The sequence below is a fragment of the Lemur catta genome, chromosome 20 (assembly GCF_020740605.2).
Source record: "Lemur catta isolate mLemCat1 chromosome 20, mLemCat1.pri, whole genome shotgun sequence".
Lineage (NCBI taxonomy): Eukaryota > Metazoa > Chordata > Mammalia > Primates > Lemuridae > Lemur > Lemur catta.
Window position 1 is genome coordinate 17896221 of NC_059147.1, and position 20999 is coordinate 17917219.

The 20999-nt window shown below is 40.5% G+C and overlaps 1 protein-coding gene across 1 annotated transcript in view; it reads left to right on the forward strand.

Moving 5' to 3' along the window:
• The first annotated feature begins 4258 nt into the window (after nt 1-4258).
• Nucleotides 4259-20999, forward strand: part of CFDP1 (craniofacial development protein 1) — a 79798-nt gene continuing 63057 nt past the window's right edge. The window contains exons 1-5 of the mRNA XM_045533922.1: nt 4259-4492; nt 7229-7346; nt 9771-9996; nt 10324-10448; nt 15890-16009. Of these exons, the coding sequence (XP_045389878.1) occupies nt 4429-4492; nt 7229-7346; nt 9771-9996; nt 10324-10448; nt 15890-16009 (653 nt within the window). The 5' untranslated portion in view covers nt 4259-4428. The remainder of the gene's footprint in view (nt 4493-7228; nt 7347-9770; nt 9997-10323; nt 10449-15889; nt 16010-20999) is intronic.

Genomic DNA, 20999 nt, shown 5'->3' on the forward strand with positions numbered 1-20999 from the left:
CCAAGGAATCTTTTTACCCAGACCTACCCCAGTGATGGGGCAAAAGGGTCTGTTTACACTGTCCAAGGAAAATGAGGCCAAGAATAGTAACTTCCAATTACTGGGTCCAAATTTCATATCTACTTTTCTATTACTCTACTGTAAGAAAAGTCTGCTTAAATAGATTATAAACCTAAATGTAAGAACTAAAACTATAAAACTCTTACAAGAAAACAGTAAATTTTATAATCTTAGCTTAGGCAAAGCTTTCTTAGATACAACCCCAAAATCACAAGGGACAAGAGAAAAATAAATTGAACTTCATCAAAATTTAAAAAACTTAGGCTTCAAAGAACGCCATCAAGAAATTGCAACGACACCACACAAACTAGGAGGAAATATTTTTGAGTCATTTTTTTCTATTTTATATTTTTAATAAATTTCTCATTCTTTTTACAAAGATTAGAAGAGTTGTATATTTTATAAGGGACTAGTACCCAGAATATATAAAGAACTTAAAAATCAACAATAAAAAGACAACCCAGTTTAAAAATGGGCAAAGAGTTCGAAAAGATATTTCTCCAAAGAACATATACAATGGCCAGTTAGGACATGAAAAGAAGCTTAACTTCATCAGTCATCAGGGAAGTTCGAATCAAAAATACAGTGAGGGGCCACTTCACACCCACAAGCATGGCTAGAATCAAAAAAGGGTGTTGGCGAGGGTGTGGAGAAATTGGAACCCTTGTACACTGCTGGTGAGAATATAAAATGGTGCACCTGCTTGGAAAACAGTTTGGTAGTTCCTCAAAAGGTAAATCAGAGTAACTATATGACCCAGCAATTCCACTTCTAGGCTATACCGAAGAGAGATGAACTTTGAAAATGTCATTCTAAGTGAAAGAGGCCAGTCAAAAAAGACTACATATTGTCTGATTCCATTTACATGAAATAAGTGTCAAGAATAGGCAAATCTAGAGTGGCTGGTGACTAGCGAGAAACGGGACAGTACTAATGGGTAAGAGGCAATGAAAATGTTCTAAAAATGATTTGGTGATGGCACAAGTCTATGAATGTACATGGGTAAATTTTATGGTGTGTGAATTGTATCTCAATAAGGCTATTTTTAAAAGTTTGCTGGTATACAGCCACTGTAATGTCCTTTTAATCACAGATATGTCTCATCTATTCCATGACTTAGATAACTCCAGGACTGGTGACACAGACTCAGTCTAGTCCAGAGTATCAATAAGGAACAACTTCCAGCTGAAAAAAACTCACATATGTACTGAATATGAACACATAACATGGTACTCATTTGATGTCTCATCTGAATTTGCTTCTAGTTATTGACTCTTATAACCAGATTATGATTACAGTGACTTAATCTAAAAAATGGTAAAGATTATATGTGGCACTTCTACATCATTTAACTTGAAGGAAAAGTTCATCTGGATGTCTGCATTCTGGAATACAGTCAATTCTTGTTATTCACAGTAGTTATGTCTATAAAGTTGTCAAGAACACTGAATTAGCAAATACTGAACCATTGCACCTGGGAAAATTACAGGGTTAGGTTCCTGTGAGCCTCTGGTCAAAGCATTTTTGTCAGCTGATCAATACATAACTTTGTTTTATGTGTATTTCTGTTCAAAGACATTTAATATATGTTTCCTAGAAATAATTATTTGCAGTATTTACAATAAAACAAAAGTTCAATGACAGCATTTTGGTGTAATGTACTGTAGTGTACTGAGATTGAACTACTTTTCCACTGTCATACACACAGCACAGACATATAGTACATAACAGAAAACACTGACATACTGTACAGTTCTCACAGCAAACACACACTATTGTGAACTCATACTGTATTTTGTGTAGTAATACAAATAAAGTGAAAAAATTAAAGATTGAGCATTTAAAGTTTTATAAAAACATTAACTAAAATCTTACGGTTGATGGAGCTGCAGGATGTGAGGGGCCAGTGCACAGTGTGGTTAAACCTCTCCACCTTGGCTTGCCCCCCAAAACAAAGGGAGAGGTTGGTGGAATTTATTCTGTAGAGGAGGAAGAGGATGGCATGCCAACATCTGGCAATTCTACCTTAGGAGTCTGGCTTTCACCACTTGTGGACGGAGAGGGCAATTTTCCCTCCCCAAATGACTTGAAAAATTGCATCGGCCTTGTCTGCTTGGCTTTCTGCTTCAAATCTTTAAGCATCTCGGTGTAAGGGGCAAACGCAGTGGAGGCTAGGTGCTTAAATTTGAGGCTGTGGTCAAGCATGGGGTCACACTCTTCCATGTCATTAAAAATTTTTTCCAAGGTAGAATTCCATTCTGATATTTTGGCTGCTGTGAGAGGGACGATTCTTGAAGACTTAGTCTGACTTCCATTGCCATCTTCGTCATCACTGACCCCAACACCTTGTTTTGCCATCTCGTCCAGGTCTTCGTTGGTTGGTTCTATGGTCTTCTCTGCCAAAATCTCCTCCACATCTTCTTCCTTCATGTCCTCAAAGCCCTCTCCACTTATTTGCTGTGCGATATGCATTATGTTTTTGACAGTGTTCTTTATATTTTCTGTAACACCTTCAAAGCCTTCGAAGTTGTCCACACAGTCAGGCCAAACATTTTCCCAACAGCTATTAATGGCAGCCTGCTTGATGCTGTCCCAGGTTGTGCCAACATAATCAATAACGTTGCATATAGTGACTGACTTCCAATAGTCCATCATGGTGGTTTCCTTGTTGGCCTTGAGAGCCTCACAGGCCTTTGTGTAAAGCTCCCTCGTGTAGTGAGCCTTGAAAGCTTTTAGTATGCCCTGATGGAGGGGCTGGATGACAGCGGCAGTGTTTGGGGGCATAAAAAGAACGTCTACGTTGGTGTGTGCATTTTCGAGTTCTTCGCGGCAATGGACTGGAGCATTATCCAGAATTAATAAAACTGTGAAGGCAAGGTTTCTGCCCTGGAGGTAGTGTTCAACTTCTGGGATGAAGCAGTTGTGGAACCAATCAGACATCAACCATGCTTTTCTGTTTCACCTCCAGTGGACTGGCAGATGGTTCAGGTTTTTCCCTTTAAGTGCTTGTGGATTTTGGGCTCTGTACACCATTAGGGGTTTACATTTAAAGTCGCCCTTGGCATTGGTGCACAATAGCAAGGTTGCACGGTCTTGGCATGATTTAAAGCCAGGGGCTTTGGAGGCCATTTGCATTATAAAGGTTCGTTTGCCAACATCCTTGTAAAATAAACCAGTCTCATCAGCATTGAAAACCTGCTCTCCCACATAACCCTTTTCCTGTATAACACTTAGCAAGCATTTTTTAAATTCTTCCGCAGCCTCCTGATCCGCAGAACTTGCCTCACCTGCTAGTTTAACATTTTTCACTCCATATCGCCTTTTGAAACGTGCAAGCCAGCCAGCACTCGCAGAGAAGGGCTTAACGTTTCTCTGACCCTGGGTAACGTGACCGTAAATTTCTTTGGCTTTCAGTCTCACAACAATGCTGTCCACTATGTTTTTTTTATCGGTCGTCATCTCATGAATCCACAAATTTAGCCGCTTTTCCATCTTTTCCATAGCTTCATCGCGCACTATAGATGTCACTTTCGGACTTTCCGGGGCGGCCTCACGTACAGATCGGCGAATTTCCTTTTCCTTTTTCTTGATGTACCGGATTGTCGATTCGTTGACATTGAGCTCCCGGCCAACAGCACTGTAACTCAGGCCTGCACGGAGCTTATCTAACACGCGTATTTTCTCCATAAGGCACATCACAGTCTTGCGCTTAGGAACACTAGACAGCACTTCAGCACTACGCTTGGGGGCCATTTTAAACACTAAAATCACCAACAAAAAGCAGAAAAATGCAAAGAAAAGTGTCACTAAATGGACTGCGAAAAGGACTCTAGTTTCTAGCCTGAGAGCTGCAAACAGAAGGCGGAGCTTCATCCCCCAGCTGGGAACAGGCGCCTCTGCCCGCTCTAAATTTTCACCCTCTGCGCATGCCCGGGAGTAAGCCCAGAAAGTACTCCGATTATCGATTTGGGGGTTACAAATAAATTTTAGCGAGCAAGTGAACTTGAAGACACGAATCCATGAATAATGAAGGTCGACGTATTTCCACAGATACGCAATTTTATTTAAGCACAGTTTCTAAATCAAGGCCGTGAGGTAACGCCGAAGACTACAAGTTCCAGCATGCACCGCTCCAGGGCGGGGCTGCGCTCCAGAGACCGCCACAGGAGAATCGGCCTGAGGCATCGGCCGGAAGTGTCGTATTTCGACCACGTAGCACTCCCTGCGCATGTGCAAAACACTGTGGGGGGCCGCCCTAGCTGCCGCCGCCGCCGCCGCCGCCGCCCCACCTCTATGGTGTCTCCTTAGACCCTTGCTGTTGCGGGCTGCTGCTACGGGCTGGGTTGGCTGGCGCGCAGCGGCAGCGACATGGAGGAATTCGACTCTGAAGACTTCTCCACCTCAGAGGAGGACGAGGACTACGTGCCGTCGGGTGAGCAATGCCGCCTGAGGCGAGAGGCAGATTGCCCCGCCCTACGCCTGACGTGAGGCGCGCCTGGCCTCCGCGGACGTCGGCCCGGTGGCCCGGGTGGCCCCCGTGGCACCTGGTCGAATGTCCCGGCCCTCAGGCCGCGCATCCTTGGCCACCTTGGCCAGAAACGTGTGCGTGGGAACGTTCCGTGCAGCCGCTCCGCGTCGGCCGACTTCGACCGCCGCCCCCCTCTTGGAGCGCGGGAACCGGCACGTGAACGCGGCCCTGTCTCCGGGGACGGTGTCGGTCAGTCCCCGGGCGACACTGCTGCTTGAGAAATCTTCTGGAAGCTAGTCTGAGCGTTGGAGGTTTTTTCAGAGGAGTTGCTAGCTGTACCACCAAGTGCAAGATCTGTCCACTTTCTACCTGGTTGTTAGAAAGTAAACATTGTTAGAAAGTTCGCATGATGATTCATTTAGGCCCTTTGCAACGTCTACCTGTTGCTTTTCTCTGAGAACTTTTTGCATTGATACCTCAAACCGAATGGGGCCAAAGTGAATCTTATCACCCAGACCTGTCCCTTCCCCATCCTGCTCCTTCTCCAGACGCATCCATCTCGTTAAGTGTGTCTACCCACTGAATTGCTCAGGAGAAAAACAAACCCTTTCATCCCGCCCTCCCCCCCCAAAAAACCAATCTCTCCCAGGAGTCGTCCTCATTCTCTGTCTTCCATCCATTCAATAATTTCTGTTGTGTCTACGTGGAAAATTACTTTTGGCCACTTGCTCACCAGTCTCACTGCTACCGTTTCATTCACAGCTACCATTATCCTTTGCTGGGATTTTCTATAGCTTCCTAACTGGTTTCACTGACCCTCTCTCTGCCCACCAACTTTTTAGTCTTAACGCTGCCAATCAGAGAGTGATCATTTGAAAACTTGTTTTCATTTTAATCAAAGTTTTGCATGCATGTACTTAAACATAATCAAGTATTTCGAAAGGCTTGTTTGGAAAACTACCAGTTGACATCACCCCTCATCCCTGTTCGATCCTCCACAGAGGAAACTGCTTTCCAATTTTTCAATTTCTTGTATTTCTGTTGTCTGTTGACTTAACCTATGCGTGGTGGATCTCTTTTTTAATACCCCTTGACCTCATTTCCTTCACCCCTCAACACACACATACACTTCCACATTCAGGGCCTCCCCAAAACCCTAGTCTGCCATTGTACGTATGTGTAATTTTAGTTAGATCTGTATTCAGTGTTTACTTTTTTTAATGACCGTGGGAACACCATGCTCACATCTGAACCATGTGGTACACTGTGATTGCTTTTCCTGTACTAGTTGTTTTTTCCAGAGTTAATAATTGTAATTTTTTGTTGTTGCTTAGCTTTCTGTGTACTTACTAATATGACTGTAAATTTTGAGAATTGTCTAAATCTTTTCCCAAAATAGTTAGATTAATTAGGTTTTTACTTTCATCTTCTGAAAGTCCATCTTTGCCTTCTGACCTTCTCCACTTTGGCTTGGTTACATTCTATGACGGTTCTAGTTTTAAATCCAGGATCTTCCATCCTCACCAGTCTGGATTTTCCCTTTATCTCTTTTATGTATTGGATTCCCTGTTTCTTGGATCTCATGTTGTCTTTCTGAATGTGTTCCACCAAAATTAGAAAAAAATCTCTAATAACTTCTGGAGGAATTGTGGTATGGTCATACAATTAAATACTGTTTAGGAATGAGGATGAATAAACTACATGCAACAATATGGATGACTCTCCCCAACATAGTGTTGAGTGAAAGAAGCCAGACACAAAAGAGTACATCCTGTATGCTTCTGTTTGTCTAAAGTTCAGAAACATACATAACTCATCTGTGGTGTCATAAGCCAGAATGGTGGTTCCCTTTGGAGTGGGGCAGTGATGAGTGACTGAAGGGAACACAAAGGGCTTTCTAGGGTGCTGGTCATGTGCTGTTTCTCAATCTGGGTCCTGGTTATGCAAGCATGTTCATTGTATTTCATTTCATTTAGCTCTGGATTAGATGTGTGTGCTTTTTGGTACATATATTTCAAATGAAAATATATATGAAGTAAAAGAGAAAAAAAAAAGATAGTTGATTCTCTGTGTGGGCAGGATCGGTTTATTGACTGGTGCCCAGAGTGTGGTAAGAGTGGGCATCCAGGCAACACTCTTTTGTTGAGGACCCTTGAGTGTCCATGTCTGAAGATAGGACACAGACATGTTTGTTCTTTCTGCTATATTTAACCGGAATCTTTAGATATTTTTCTAAAGCTCTTTTGTTGACAATCCAGGGTCTCTTGATTAGCTTTGAAAAATACTCAAGATGAGGTGGAGCATCAGTTTTTTTCTTTGAGAAGTGTATTAGAAGAATTGGAATTTCTATTCATTCATTCATCAACTACTTATAAATCAAGACAATCAGGGTTCTTGTCCTCATAGAGGATAGATCATAGCAGAAATTGCAAACATTACATATAAGTAGGACGAGTTATGGAGGGGAGATATGGACTGCCGTGGAAGCCTAGACAATAGAACTTAGTGTAATCTTCAGGGGCAAGGAAACTTTCCTAAGGAAATGATGTTTTAGTTAGGTGAAGAATAGGGGAACATATTAGACTTTTTTCTTAATGAAAATGTCTCTTCTTGATGTAAAAGCCTTTATTCTTAATGAAAATGTATCATCTTGATGTGAAGCCTTTATTCCTATCTGACCACCTTATTATGTGATTTCAGGTGGAGAGTATAGTGAAGATGATGTAAATGAATTAGTGAAGGAAGATGAAGTGGATGGTGAAGAGCAGACACAGAAAACCAAAGGGAAAAAGAGAAAGGCTCAGAGCATTCCAGCCAGGTGATGCTTCCCTCAGGGCCCTTAGAAGTCAGAGGCTGCTGTCACAACCATCCTGATTGCTAAGATTGCTAATCTGATGATAGATTTCTTACTGCCAGGGTTTCTAAATCCTTTTCGCCTTGAGGGAAATATTTGTTGATATTTTAAGATTAAATTCCTGGTCTCTGGCAAGCATTAAAAATTTCTGAGATTTAATTGAAAATAAATTTTAGTAGGTAACGTGTACATGGGTAAAGCAAAAAAATCAATTACTAGGAAAAAAGTGTACCCTGTTCTAAACCTTATTGCTTTTGCCTCTGAAAAACTATGTTACCAGAGATACTCTTTGGGTATACAAGCATATATGTATATGTTTCCTACCCTCTTTAAAAAGAACAAATACAAATAGCCAGGCTCAGTAGTATGTGCCTGTAATCCTAGCTACTCAGAAAGCTGAGGCAGGAGGATCACTTGAGCCCAGGAGTTCAAGGCCAACATGGGCAACATAATGAGACCTCGTCTTTAAAAAAAAAAAAAAAAAGAAAGGTACAAATAGTAGGATACTCTGCATATCATTTCTCACTTTCATTATTTCACATCTTGGAAATGGTACCATGGCAGTGCACTTAGATGTATTTAGATGCAGTCACTTTTGAGTGACTGCATAGTATTATGTTATGTGAATAGGCCTTACTTTATTTAAGCATTCCCATATTGAAGGATGTATGGATTGTACCTAGTCTTTACAACAACAAACAAGACTGCAGTGAATATTCTTTGTTTATGTTTGTGTAAACATTAAGTGAAATTTGTAGAAGTAGAATTGTTTGTAAGATTATATGTAGTTTTTAAAAAATAGATATGAGCAAATTGCCTTCCATAGGCCTAGTATGGAATTATACTCCCACCAAAAATTGTGAAAATTCTGCCAGATTATTTAACTCAGATAAAGGCTTTCGTAGAAGTCTTTCACTTCACTTTGGTTGGTGTTTCTGTCTTCATGGGCATTGAAACAAAAAGCAAATTACAGTTTATGAAACGGAAAAAAAGAATTTTACATATTAGATGATTCCCCTGAAGTCAAAATAGTCTTAAGACTGTGGTCGCCAAACCCTAGGGCTGCAGACCAGTAGTAGTTGGTGGCCTGTTAGGAGCTGGGCCGCACAGCAGGTGAGCAGAAGGTGAGGCAGTGAAGTTTCACCTGTATTTACAGCTGCTCTCCATTGCTCACATCACTGCATAAGCTCTGCCTCCTGTCACATCATCACTGGAATTAGATTCTCATGGGAGTGCAAACTCTACTGTAAACTGTGCATGTGAGAGATCTAGCTTTCATGCTCCTTATGAGAATCTAATGCCTGATGATCTGAGGTAGAGCCAAGGCAATGGTGCTAACATTGGAGAAGCTGCAAATACAGATCATCATTAGCAGAGAGTTTTGCACAATAAATGTAATGCACTTGAATCATCCCAAAACCAACCCCTCTCCATCCCTCACCCCCCATCTGTGGAAAAATTGTCTTCCATGAAACCGGTCCCTGGTGCAAAAAAGGTTGGGGACCACTGGTGTCAGAAGCACTTACTCTTACAAGTCTTGGGCTCACTTCTTATATCCTTGAGTTTTTCTGTATTCCAGCTTTTATCTCTTCAGAAAGTGGGATGAAACGTTCATATTTTCTTTCCTGAGAACTCTTGGAAGAAATAGTGCAAATAAATTTGTGGCTCTTCTCAATATAACTTGTTCTCCAAGGCCAGGCGTAGTGGGTCATGCCTGTAATCCTAGCACTCTGGGAGGCTTAGGCGGGAGGATCGCCTGAGTCAGGAGTTTGAGCCCAGCCTGAGCAAGCATAAGACCCCATCTCTACTAAAAATAGAAAAAATTAACCAGGCGTGGTGGTGCATGCCTGTAGTCCCAGCTACTCGGGAGGCTGAGGCAGGAGGATCGCTTGAGCTTAGGAATTTGCTGTAAGCTAGGCTAATGCCATGGCACTCCAGCCCGGGCAACAGGGTAAGACTCTGTCTCAAAAAAAAAAAGGTCAAAAAATATCTGGCATTGCTTACATCATTTCAGGACAGGGAAAAGAAAAAAGAAAAAAAATATCTGGCAGATGTCATATGTTCTAAGAACGTATTTTCTGGGCAGATTAATTCTGTGAGGTGATTTTGGGTGTTTTCTTGGTGAAAACAGCTGCACCTGATTTAGACGGAAAACACTGCATTTTGATTCTAAGTGACCGAGGATGCTAACAGAGTTCAATTCTTTTTTTCTTCTCCAGAATCTCAGTTTACCTCTCCTACTCCCCCCAGTATGTTAAATCAGTAGTCCCAGATTTAAAATTTTTCTCAGGTTTGCAAGATTATATTTGGAGTTGAGAAAGGGGTCACTGGAATCGTTTTGCATTGTCTGTCTTGTCTTTCCTTTTCCTTGTGACTATTGATGAATAGGAAGAAAAAACAAGGTGGCCTCTTGTTATTAATAGAAGAGGAGGAAGAGGAGGATTCCAATGCAGAATCTGAAGGGAGTAGCAGTGAGGAGGACGATGAAACTGCAGAGCAAGAAAAAGGAATTGGATCAGAGGATGCAAGGAAAAAGAAGGAGGATGAACTCTGGGCTAGCTTCCTCAATGACGTGGGACCAAAATCAAAAGTGCCCCCAACTACAGAAGTTAAGGTAAGTTGAGAGATTGAGATGAATGCCTCTCTAGAAATACTCTAAGTTCTCCAGATAGACCTTTTTTTTTTTTTAATTTACAAACTGAGATTTGAAACTTACAGCAGAAATCAGATTAGATGCCTTTTGATAGTAACTCTACTAAATGAAAAGGAAAGCATTCCCTATAGTAGGAAAATAAGCCTTTCTAATCAAATAAATTTCCAATTGGTCTTTACCTGGTTAAAGATGAAATATTTAAGAACAGCCATAAACAGCATGTTTAGATGGTTCGTTTAGGTTTCATCCTTTGATGAAACTGATTATACTTCTTCCTTTTTTTCATAGACAGGAGAGGAGACTGAAGAGACAAGTTCAAGTAAGTTGGTCAAAACAGAAGAGCTAGAGAAACCTAAAGAAACAGAAAAAGTTAAAATCACCAAAGTATTTGATTTTGCTGGTGAAGAAGTGAGGTAAGGAAACCTTCACAAACTTCGAAAACTAGTGTTTTAAAAATGAGCATCTTTATATTAATAAGTGGTATTAACTATCCTCATTCCAGCCTATCATAATATTTTGGTAGAGATATTTGAACTCAAAACTGTGACTCTATAAATGATCAGGGAACATGAAAAAGGTCTTCTCACATGTGATAATGTAGTTGAGTTTTATGAAGTGGTCAGCTGGACAGAAGCAAAGACATGTAAGAGTTAAGTATTTGGTTCCACTTGCTGATTACTGTTTTGTGACTTGGATAAGTCATTTCTCGCTCTTTTTTTTTTTTTAGATAGGGTCTTGCTCTGTTGTCTGGCTAGAGCGCAATATCATTGTCATAGCTTGCTGCAACCTCAAACTCCTGTGTTCAAGAAGCAATCCCCCCTGCCTCAACCTCCTGAGTAGTGGAACTACAGGCGACCGCCACAACGTGCGGCTGATTTTTCTATTTTTTTGTAGAGTCGAGGTCTCACCTTTGCTCAGGCTGGTCTCAAACTCCTGACCTCAAGTGATCCTCCCACCTCAGCCTCCCAAAGTGCTAGGATTACGAGCATGAGCCACGACACCCAGCCCATTTCTCCCTTTATTACTTTTTTTGACTATGAAATATGAGCTCCAGTGAAGACTCTGAAAATCAGATAAGAATTGAAATTAGTAGGAGAGAAATTTGGTTCCAATATTATTTCCTTAATATTTTTTAAATTGATTCATGAGGTTTGTTTACTATAATTTAGCAAAACAATACGGGCTTAATGCCAGTTTATCCTTGACCAATTTAACCTCCTAGCTGTTCTGGGTAAGAGCCACATGCCTAGAATTTCTTCTTCCCCATTTATTTCAGTTTTATTATGTGAAACAGCAGATCTCCAATTTAGAGCTAAATGAGAACAGATGAAATGCCAATCAGTAATTTTATAGGTGGTCACATTTGTTTTCCTTGATAATATTCTAGCACTCTGGGAGGCAGAGGTGGGTGGATCGCTTGAGGTCAGGAGTTCGAGACCAACCTGAGCAAGAGTGAGACCCTGTCTCTACTAAAAATAGAAAGAAATTATCTGGCCAACTAAAATGTACATAGAAAAAATTAGCCGGGCATGGTGGTGCATGCCTGTAGTCCCAGCTATTTGGGAGGCTGAGGCAGTAGGATCGCTTAAGCCCAGGAGTTTGAGGTTGCTGTGAGAAAAGAGAAAGTATATTATTAAAAAAGAAAGAGAAAGTATATTATTAATGTACCATTAGGAATATAGGTTTAAAAATTTGTTAAACTTTTTCTTGGCTTGAATTCTCCATCTGTCATGTAGAATATCTAAAGAAGATTTATTTATAACTTTACCAGTGGCTGCACATAGAGAATAGAAAAGCTAGTCAATTGCTTTTTCTATGAGAAATCATTAAATTTCCAATCAAATTAAATTTTGTTTATAAATACTAATATAGTTGTCTGCCACACATTTCCTATTTCATTTTCTAAAGTAAATGGATGGTAATTTTAAGTACAATACTTGATGAATATTCAGGCAGTCTGCTGTTTTCATTTTTTTGTCAGAAGAGGGCAGCACCATGTGTGTATCAAAAACAAAACAGAAGTGGAATATGGAAGCACTTTTTCTATAAATTACATATTATCACAAATATATTTTGCATTTATATAATATTCAAATATATAATCATAAAATTTGAATATGTAATATAAATATTTATATTTAGAAGTAATACATGCTTATTACTTTTAAAAATTATGTTACAGAAATATGTAACATGTGTAACATAACAAGTAAAGGTGCTCCGTAACTCCCTCCCCCTAAAGAAAATGCAAATATTGTTAATAATTGGCATATTGGCAGGATTTTTTTTAACTTAGATTATTTATACTTAAATTTAGGTATTACAAGAAATTTTCCTGAGGGAACTTAGATCTTAATTTTCATTGATAACCAGATACAAATTTGGTATATAGATTTGAACATATCTTTTAATCTCTTGATGTCATAATTCTGATTTTTCTTTTTTGTCTTTATATCAAGTTAAGAGTATTACTACATCTTTTAAAAATGTGAGAAAGTATAAGTATAAGGTACTGTTAGCACACAGTTAGTCTTTTAGTTTTTCTAACTATATTTTAGTTGTTAAATTTTGGATTTTTGCCATTTTGGTTTTTTCCCCACTTGAAAAATGCATAGCTTGTTAACCTTGGGGAATGAGGGAAAATAGTATTTTTTATCCTTCCCTATCACAGAACCAGCTGAATCAGTTAGCTCAGACTTTCCTAAATGAATCACCTTTAGGAAAAGGCCAGTCACGGAAAGTTTCTGCCCAAATAAAGAGTTTTCAGGAACTTCTGAGTAAGTGAAAATGAAGTTAAAATGGAATTTCTTCTGAGAACACTTGAATTAACTATTGCAAAAAATAGGACTTTTCCTGTCAGTGTTCCCTCTTGTGTATCAGAGGTGGTATGGCCAGGGAAAAGTGAATAAATGGATTTTCATTTAATTCCTCTGTTTTCAGAATGGACTTCAGATCTGCCTTTTGTGAGTCTGGAACTTCTGTAGTTTTCATTTCTCCCCAGAGCAATGGGTTCTGCTGGGTTGGAGTGGAGTGTAGCCTGTGGTTTGAGGTGCTGAAGGGGATCTGGGGCCTTGTTGCTCCTGATGCAAACTTTCAGCTGGTTTCAGCCTGACTCCTCTTCTGTACCTTCAAAGGTTCCTGGTACCTCGATTTAATGGGCCTTCTAGGGTGCTGTAAAACAGGTTGGCTTGATTATTGTTGGCCATTCCACATGACTATGAGGAAGATCAGGGAAAACCAAACCCAGAGCCAATTACTGCTTGTCTACTTTGAGAAAATTTGATTGGCATTGGCATCTCTTTTTCATTACACTTCTTCTTATTATCCTTGTGTAGTTTTGTCTTTTTTAATTTATTTGCCTCTGTTTGGTAGGGTTTTAGTAGGAGTGGAGAATAAAGCATGTGTTCAGACCATAATGTATAAGTCCACTTGTTCTTCATTAGCCATTTCTGGGCTGCCCCAGATTCTACCTAGAGCAAGGAGATTTAAAGGAACTCTTTCTAGTCTAGTGCCCTGGGACTCTCCATAAGCCTGAGATTTGGATGTGGGTTTATTTTGGTTATCTATATAACAGTGTTAAGAAATCACCCCCAAATTTAGTGGCTTAAAAAAACAATTGTTTTTTTATCATTTCTTATAGTTCTAGGAGTGGCTGGGCTCAGCTGGGCAAGTCTTGCTCAGGCTCCCTTGTACAGCTCTGGTCAGACAGTAGATAAGTCTGGAGCCATTACTCCCATGTCTGACACCAGGGCTAGGAAGACTCAAATACCTGGGAGTTGGAATAGGCGCCTCTCTGTGTAGTCATCGTATATGGTCTCTCCCACATAGTGGCTTCAGAGTAGCCCAGACTTCTTGTGTGGTAACTTTGAGTTCCAAAGGTGCATTCTTAAGAGAGAGCGAGCCAGGTGGTAGCTCAATCACCTTTTATCAGCTAGCCTCAGAAGTTATGTCCTGCCACTTTGACAGAACTCTGTGAGTTGAGGCAGCCACAAAGGGCCACTCAGTTTCAAGGGATGGTGACACAGACTCCTCTTTTACTGGGGTAGTGTCAGGATTCTGGAAGAACTTGTAGGGATGGCAAATTTGTGGCATCTATCTTTGGAAAATATTATCTGCTTACAGGGTTCTCTGTAGCACTGCTGCTTAATCTCCGGATAGTCTTGAATAAGTCACTTAACCCCTTAGATTTCCGTTTTCTCACTCATGAAATATAAATGTGTTGTCAGTCCACTGTTGCTACAGTAATGCTATGTAGCACGCATTCCAAACCTCAGTGGTATGCAACAATAAACATTTATTTGTTACTCATGTGCCTGCCTCTAGGTATCTGGGATTCAGCTGATCTAGGCTTGGCTCGGCTCTAAGCTGCATGTTGGGTTCAGGTTTGCACCATGTGTCCTTCTACCATCTTGGACCAGCAACTACTTGAGGCGCATTCTTCTTATGATGCAAAGGAGCAATTCAAGGGAGCAGGTAGAACAGCACAAGCATGTGTAAAGTTTCTGTTCCTCTCATGTCAGCCAATATCTCATTGGCCTTTGAAGCAACTCGTACACCCAAGCTCAGCATCAGTGGGGTAGGGAAATATCTTCTTTGTTGGTCAACAGAGAAAGAGAGAATATTACTGAGTGATATTCTAATCGTTTAAGTTTTTACTCTTATTTTTGAGAGGTCCATTTGGGAGAGTAGAGAAACACACATTGAGCCTGATGTATAGTAGGACCAGACTTCAGAGGGCCTTGAATGTGAGGTTCAGCAGTTTATATTTGATTCTCTGAGTAACACTGAGCCATCATAATGTGAGCAGGGGAGTAACAGTTTATTTTAAAAAGCTGCCTTTCGAGATTAACTTGGCAGCCTTTCACAGTGAAGATTCTTAATACAAAACTTCCTAAACTCTTATTCTATGCCACTTGTATGCATGACACAGTGGTAAGTGGAGAAACATAAGATGAGTGTAAGATGACTCAAAGAATATTTGTTGTAGAAGGAGGGCCAGAAGGTGGATAGAGACTTACATTCCTTAAGGATGGAATTTATAGGATTTACCTGTCATTCTTGGCCAATCTTTTTCTGGATGACCTGGTTGAACACTCATAATACAGTGACCATAACCTTAGATCCTCCTACTGATAGAATTTAAACAACATTCCTCAGATGTTTTTGTTGACCTGGCAAGCCTAGGCAGGCATTGGGTATTTCTCTTCCTCTCTGTATCTGAAATTTCAGGGACCATAAATATCCTTATTTAATCCTTTAGGAGTCAGTTTTAATGAGGGTAATTTTTTCACATTTGAAATTAGATAGGATTCTTAGTCATGTTGCTTTCTTCCATTCCCAGATTAGTGCTAATTTAGCCAGTTTTAAGGGATTCTGTTTCATCTTTGAGTTATTCTAGGAGCCTTCTGCAGAGTATTTTTCAGTTGTTCATACTGTTGCTTTTCTCCTTGAGATAATGCCAGTGTTTTTCTCTGCATCTCAACTTTTATGGGACCTTTAAGTCTGAGTGCTAATCTATATGTGAGGTACGGTGTGAGGACCTTTTTCAGCCTTCACTTCAGTAACCCACCGTGGACTGAGATTCAGCAGTGACTGCTGGCATGTGTTTCATGCTGACTCATGGGGGGAGGTTTTAGGGAGATAAAATTTATATACATTGTTATTTCATTTGTTCATTTTAGTCAGGGAAAATGTCTTTATGTAAAATTGTTATAATAAACTTTAATCTTAAAGCACAGCAGCGAGAATTTATTGAAAGCTCAAAGGACATTTTCCTTTCAAAGGTAAATGCCTTAGAGTTTGTTTCTCCCTCTTTAGTCCTCTTGTAAACTTGATGTCTCTTTCCTTGGCACAGGGTAACTAAGGAAGTGGATGCTACATCTAAAGAAGCCAAATCCTTCCTCAAACAAAATGAGAAAGAAAAACCAGAGGCCAGTGTCCCTTCAGCTCTGCCATCCCTCCCTGCTGGGTCAGGGTGAGTATTTGAATCTCAGTCTTAAGTGTACTTGGTGCATTGGAAAAGCTGTTTTCAGTGCAGGGACCTGCTTTAGCTGCAGCTCCCATGACTCCTTCCCTGAGACAGGGAATTATGCTACTGCTCTGACTTTGCTGAAATGTTTACCAAATGGAAGGTGCAAAGGAAAACTAACCATAGCTTTCTCGTTTGATTCCAGCCTGGAAAAAGTCCTAGTTTACAGTGTTGACCACAGAGCTGAACTTGTAAATTTTACATTTAAAAATAATAATTTTTGAATGGAAATATCAGCAGTTCATCAGAACTTTTAATGAAGATTTGGGTTGAGGACTTAATCCCATTCCCCATGACCTCAAAGTAACATAAAAAGGTCAAAGGTGATTTACAGATAATTTTCATAACATTTTGTCAGGCAGTTAATAGTTTTTTTCCCTTCATATTTTTCAGACTTAAGTTGTTTTCAGCTAAAGACTAGAATTCTTTCTCTTTGAAAGAAGTAAAAATTCCTTTCTTCTTAAATGTAAGAAGTAAAGCATCACAATACATAAGAGAAGGCTAGGATTGTAGCCCACTGGAAAGTGAACATGGACTCTATCCTGTGGGTAGCCCAGAGCACCAGCTGACTGAGGAGTTCTGTATTATTCTTGTCCCTAGGTGTTTGGGGTAGAACAGATCTCCTAAACTGGCTTTTCTGAAGCTTTAGTCAGAGATTGTGCCTGTTCACTTTCATTGCTATGTATAGTAAAATTTTGTTTGTTTTACATTTTTTTTAAAAGCTTTGATTTTCATATCAGTGTGTGAGTTCCCTCACTTTTGCAGCCTTGACTCTAAACAACACTGTGTTACGGTGGTGTGCTCTCTTAGGTTGCATTTACCTAGGAGCAGACCCTGAGACAAAGGTTTCAGTGCAAGTCACTTATGTGAGAGGTGATTCCAGGAAGCCCCAATAGGGAGGCAAAAGGGAGGAAGGAAGCCGATAAAGCGTGAGTTATTAAGCAGGTGACTGCTAGTGGTAGCTGGTACTCAGTCCTGCTAGGGAACTCAGAGCAACTGGGAAGAGCACAGCAAGGGGTGACGTCCAGCACCCATCTGACATTGGCTTCCATACATTCCCTGCCCGCCATCCTCAGGCTGTGAGCTGCAGGTACTTGCAGTGAGATGCTCCTCTTAGCATGAGTCATGGCAGTGAATGCCAGGAGATGTGGACAGGGCTACATTTGTATCTGCTATATCTTTATCTTCTTTAGATTAAGGGTATTTCTCTTCCAATGAAGCTACTGGGTGGCAGAAGTCATGTAGTAGTTACACAGAAACTTAAGAAGGAAAAGGATTTGACTTCTTGCCACCACTGTGGAAATGACATAAAAGCAGATGAAGAAGGAGCAAAGCTTTGTGGAAATATGAACAGAGCTCTCCAGACCTGGCCCTGTTAATACTCTAGGCCAGCACTTTTCAAGCTGTGGTTTGCAATCATCAGTTCAAAGAAAATATCAGAATACATTCCATGTAGTAAGAGTAAATATTGTTTCATAAATTTTGTTTTGTTTTATTTATTTATTTACTTATTTTTGAGAACAAGGTCTTGCTCTATCACCCAGGGCTGGAATACAGTGGTGTAGTCATAGCTCACTGCAGCCTCAAGCTCCTGGCCTCAAGCAATCCTCCCACCTCAGCCTCCCAAAGTGTTAGGATTATAGGCGTTGAGCCACCATGCCAGCCTATGTCATAAAATTTTTATTTTACTTATTGATATATTGGGTGACAAAATAAACTATATTTCTAGTGAGGATTATACAAATATACTGTAATTTTCTATTTTACATTATTGTATATAGCATGTATCATTTTATAAAACGTTATGACCCACTGAATTGATTTCACTATCTACTACAACCCGAATTTGACCAATACTGCTGTAGACTATTCTACGCTCTATCGAATTAGCCTTCAGCAGGCTATAACGTGAATTGCCATGTTTGTATTTGGTATTATTAAACAGTATTTCTTGCATTTATTAAAAGTATTACTGTGGAAGTTACCACTGAATATAAATACCAGATGGAAATAAAGGCAAAGAAGCTCTTCTACCTTAGGTTTCTAGCATGGTTAATTTCAACTAGCACATTTACTTCCAGCTTCCTTGGATATTTTTTCTTAAAATAATCCCTATTGATATTTAGAAACTGTATGTTTCAGAAAATACTCTCTGTTACTGAATTATAAAAATAACTAGAGGGAGGAGAACTGGCAGCTTAACAAAGCTCATTTAAGTCACTAAGTCACTCATGGAAATCTCTCTGCTTGCTATATCCATGCCCTTCTTTCTTAGAGCTTATAGCCTTTCTAGAATAAGAAATCTGCTCAGATGATATCTGTATTAGGGATACCCACCAGGAAACAGATGACATCCTCAAATTAGGATACTTTGAGGAGAATTTAATAACTCACAAAGTGATGGAAAACCACAGGGATAGGAATAGTTCAACGTCCCTGGGCTAGTAATAATGACACTCCATTACCAGCCCTAGGCCTGCAGGGGCAAGAAGGGGGCAGTTGGTGGCAGTGGACAACAGAGGATTGTGTGAAATGGACCTCCTGACAGGAGCTGACAGACCTTCAGTTGAGCAATTGACCCACCCCCCAGGGGGAAGCCACTGGAATAAATAACCCAGATTCCCCTCTCCTCCCTCCCTCCAGTCTCTTGTCAGGGCACTCCATTGCACACTGAGGCTTATTAAAGAAAAAATTATTCCGATGCTTTTTAAAACAGTGAGGAAGACTTTATTCAAGACTATTGCGATAGGTTTCAAGATTCTCTGTAGGGGAGAAAGAGGGAGCTCAACTCCAAATACAGCAAAGACAACTGCAGATTTATGGCAGAATGGGGGTGGGGTGTCAGTGGATGGAAAATTGCTAAGAGGAGACATCAAAGGTAGGGGGATTCTTGCTAAACCGACTAAATAGGATTCTCATTCTTGCTAAAGGCAGGCTAGGGAGTTCAGACATCAAGGGTAGGGGTTTCTCTCTAAACTGACTTAGCAGAATTCTTGCTAAAACACGGCTACGCAGGCCTAGCAAGGACAGGACCAGTGTCAAGGCTTGGTTGAGAAGAGGGCTCAGAGGAGTCTGACTAAAGTTTATTTTAAGGAGAGTCTTCATCAGGCTGTGTATACAGGGCAGCTCCTGGAGCAGAGAGCAGCATGGAGAAGGGTATAGAGGGAGGGGCCAACCGGGAGCTGTTCCCGGGAACTCTTCAAATGAAATATTTTTCAGTAGATTAGTGAACTTCTGACTCCCTTATAAAGGGGATAAAGTGACCAAAATCAGTTTTTTTCAAAGCTCTAATGGAACATAACCAGATTACAAGGATATGTCTGCCAAGTGTTTGAGTAAAAGGAACCCAGGCTTGTACATGAAAATGTACACGTTTAATTATGACACAGTGTAACTTGAATTTCTTTTTTTTTTTTTTGAGACAGAGTCTCGCTCTGTTGCCCGGGCTAGAGTGAGTGCCGTGGCGTCAGCCTAGCTCACAGCAACTTCAAACTCCTGGGCTTAAGCAATCCTACTGCCTCAGCCTCCCAGGTAGCTGGGACTACAGGCATGTGCCACCATGCCCGGCTAATTTTTTCTACATATATTTTTAGTTGGCCAGATAATTTCTTTCTATTTTTAGTAGAGACAGGGTCTCGCTCTTGCGCAGGCTGGTCTCAAACTCCTGAGCTCGAGCGATCCACCTGCCTCAGCCTCCCAGAGTGCTAGGATTACAGGCGTGAGTCACTGCTCCCAGCCTTTGAATTTCTTTTTTTTTTTTTTTTTTTTTTTTTTTGTTTTTTTTTTTTTTTGTTTTGAGACAGAGTGTCACTTTGTTGCCCGGGCTAGAGTGAGTGCCGTGGCATCAGCCTAGCTCACAGCAACCTCAAACTCCTGGGCTTAAGCGATCCTACTGCCTCAGCCTCCCTAGTAGCTGGGACTACAGGCATGAGCCACCATGCCCGGCTAATTTTTTTTGTATATATATTTTTTAGTTGGCCAGATAATTTCTTTCTATTTTTAGTAGAGACGGGGTCTCACTCTTGCTCAGGCTGGTCTCGAACTCCTGACCTCGAGCGATCCACCCGCCTCGGCCTCCCAGAGCTAGGATTACAGGCGTGAGCCACCGCGCCCGGCTGAATTTCTTAATAAATCCACAATGTCCTTCCAGGTTGGTATGCTCATTTTTCTGAGATGCATCTCAAAAAAGTTTACAATTATAATTGTGCTTGGGAAAAGACAGAGCCAAAAGGAATTCAGCTGATCCAGGTTGGCTGAGTGGGCACATTTTACCAGTGCAAACATTAGTATCTGCTGCAGATTCCACACGCAGGATCTAGAAAGTCTTTTCAAGGGAAGAATTTACTGGAATAATCTAACATATTAAAATTATCTTAATGCAGTAAAAATTTTTTCCCACAGACTTTTTTTCATTCTGGGAGCTGCTTCAGTTTATAGAAATTCTCCAGCAGAAGCACTTTATTTGTTTATTTTCCTTTTCTCTAAACAGATTTAAGCAATACAGGAAAACCAGAGCAGGAGAGTAAAACATCCTGTCCCACATCTTTTGCTAAGATAAGCACAGATTTAGAAATAAGAACAGATTTAGAGGAGCAAATGTTTGTAACTGAAAATGCATTTCCTCCACATGTTTAAAATAGCACACTGCTTAGGCTATAAAAAGCCAAAGTTTATGTTTTCGGAATGGAGTAAGCCCAATTTTAATTAGAGGCAGGAATCAGACTACAAAAAGTACTCTCTTTACATATGGTAGTAAAAAGCACAGAGTTTAATGTGTCTCAATTCCCATGTTCTTGTCATTCCAAGCCTTTGATCCAGCTCTTCCCTCAGCCCCCAGTCCTCACTGCCAATACCGTTAGCTACTTGTATCCAGCTGGCCATGCTTCATCCCCACACTGCTTACTTTCAACCCAACATCTACTACTTACTTTGTTCC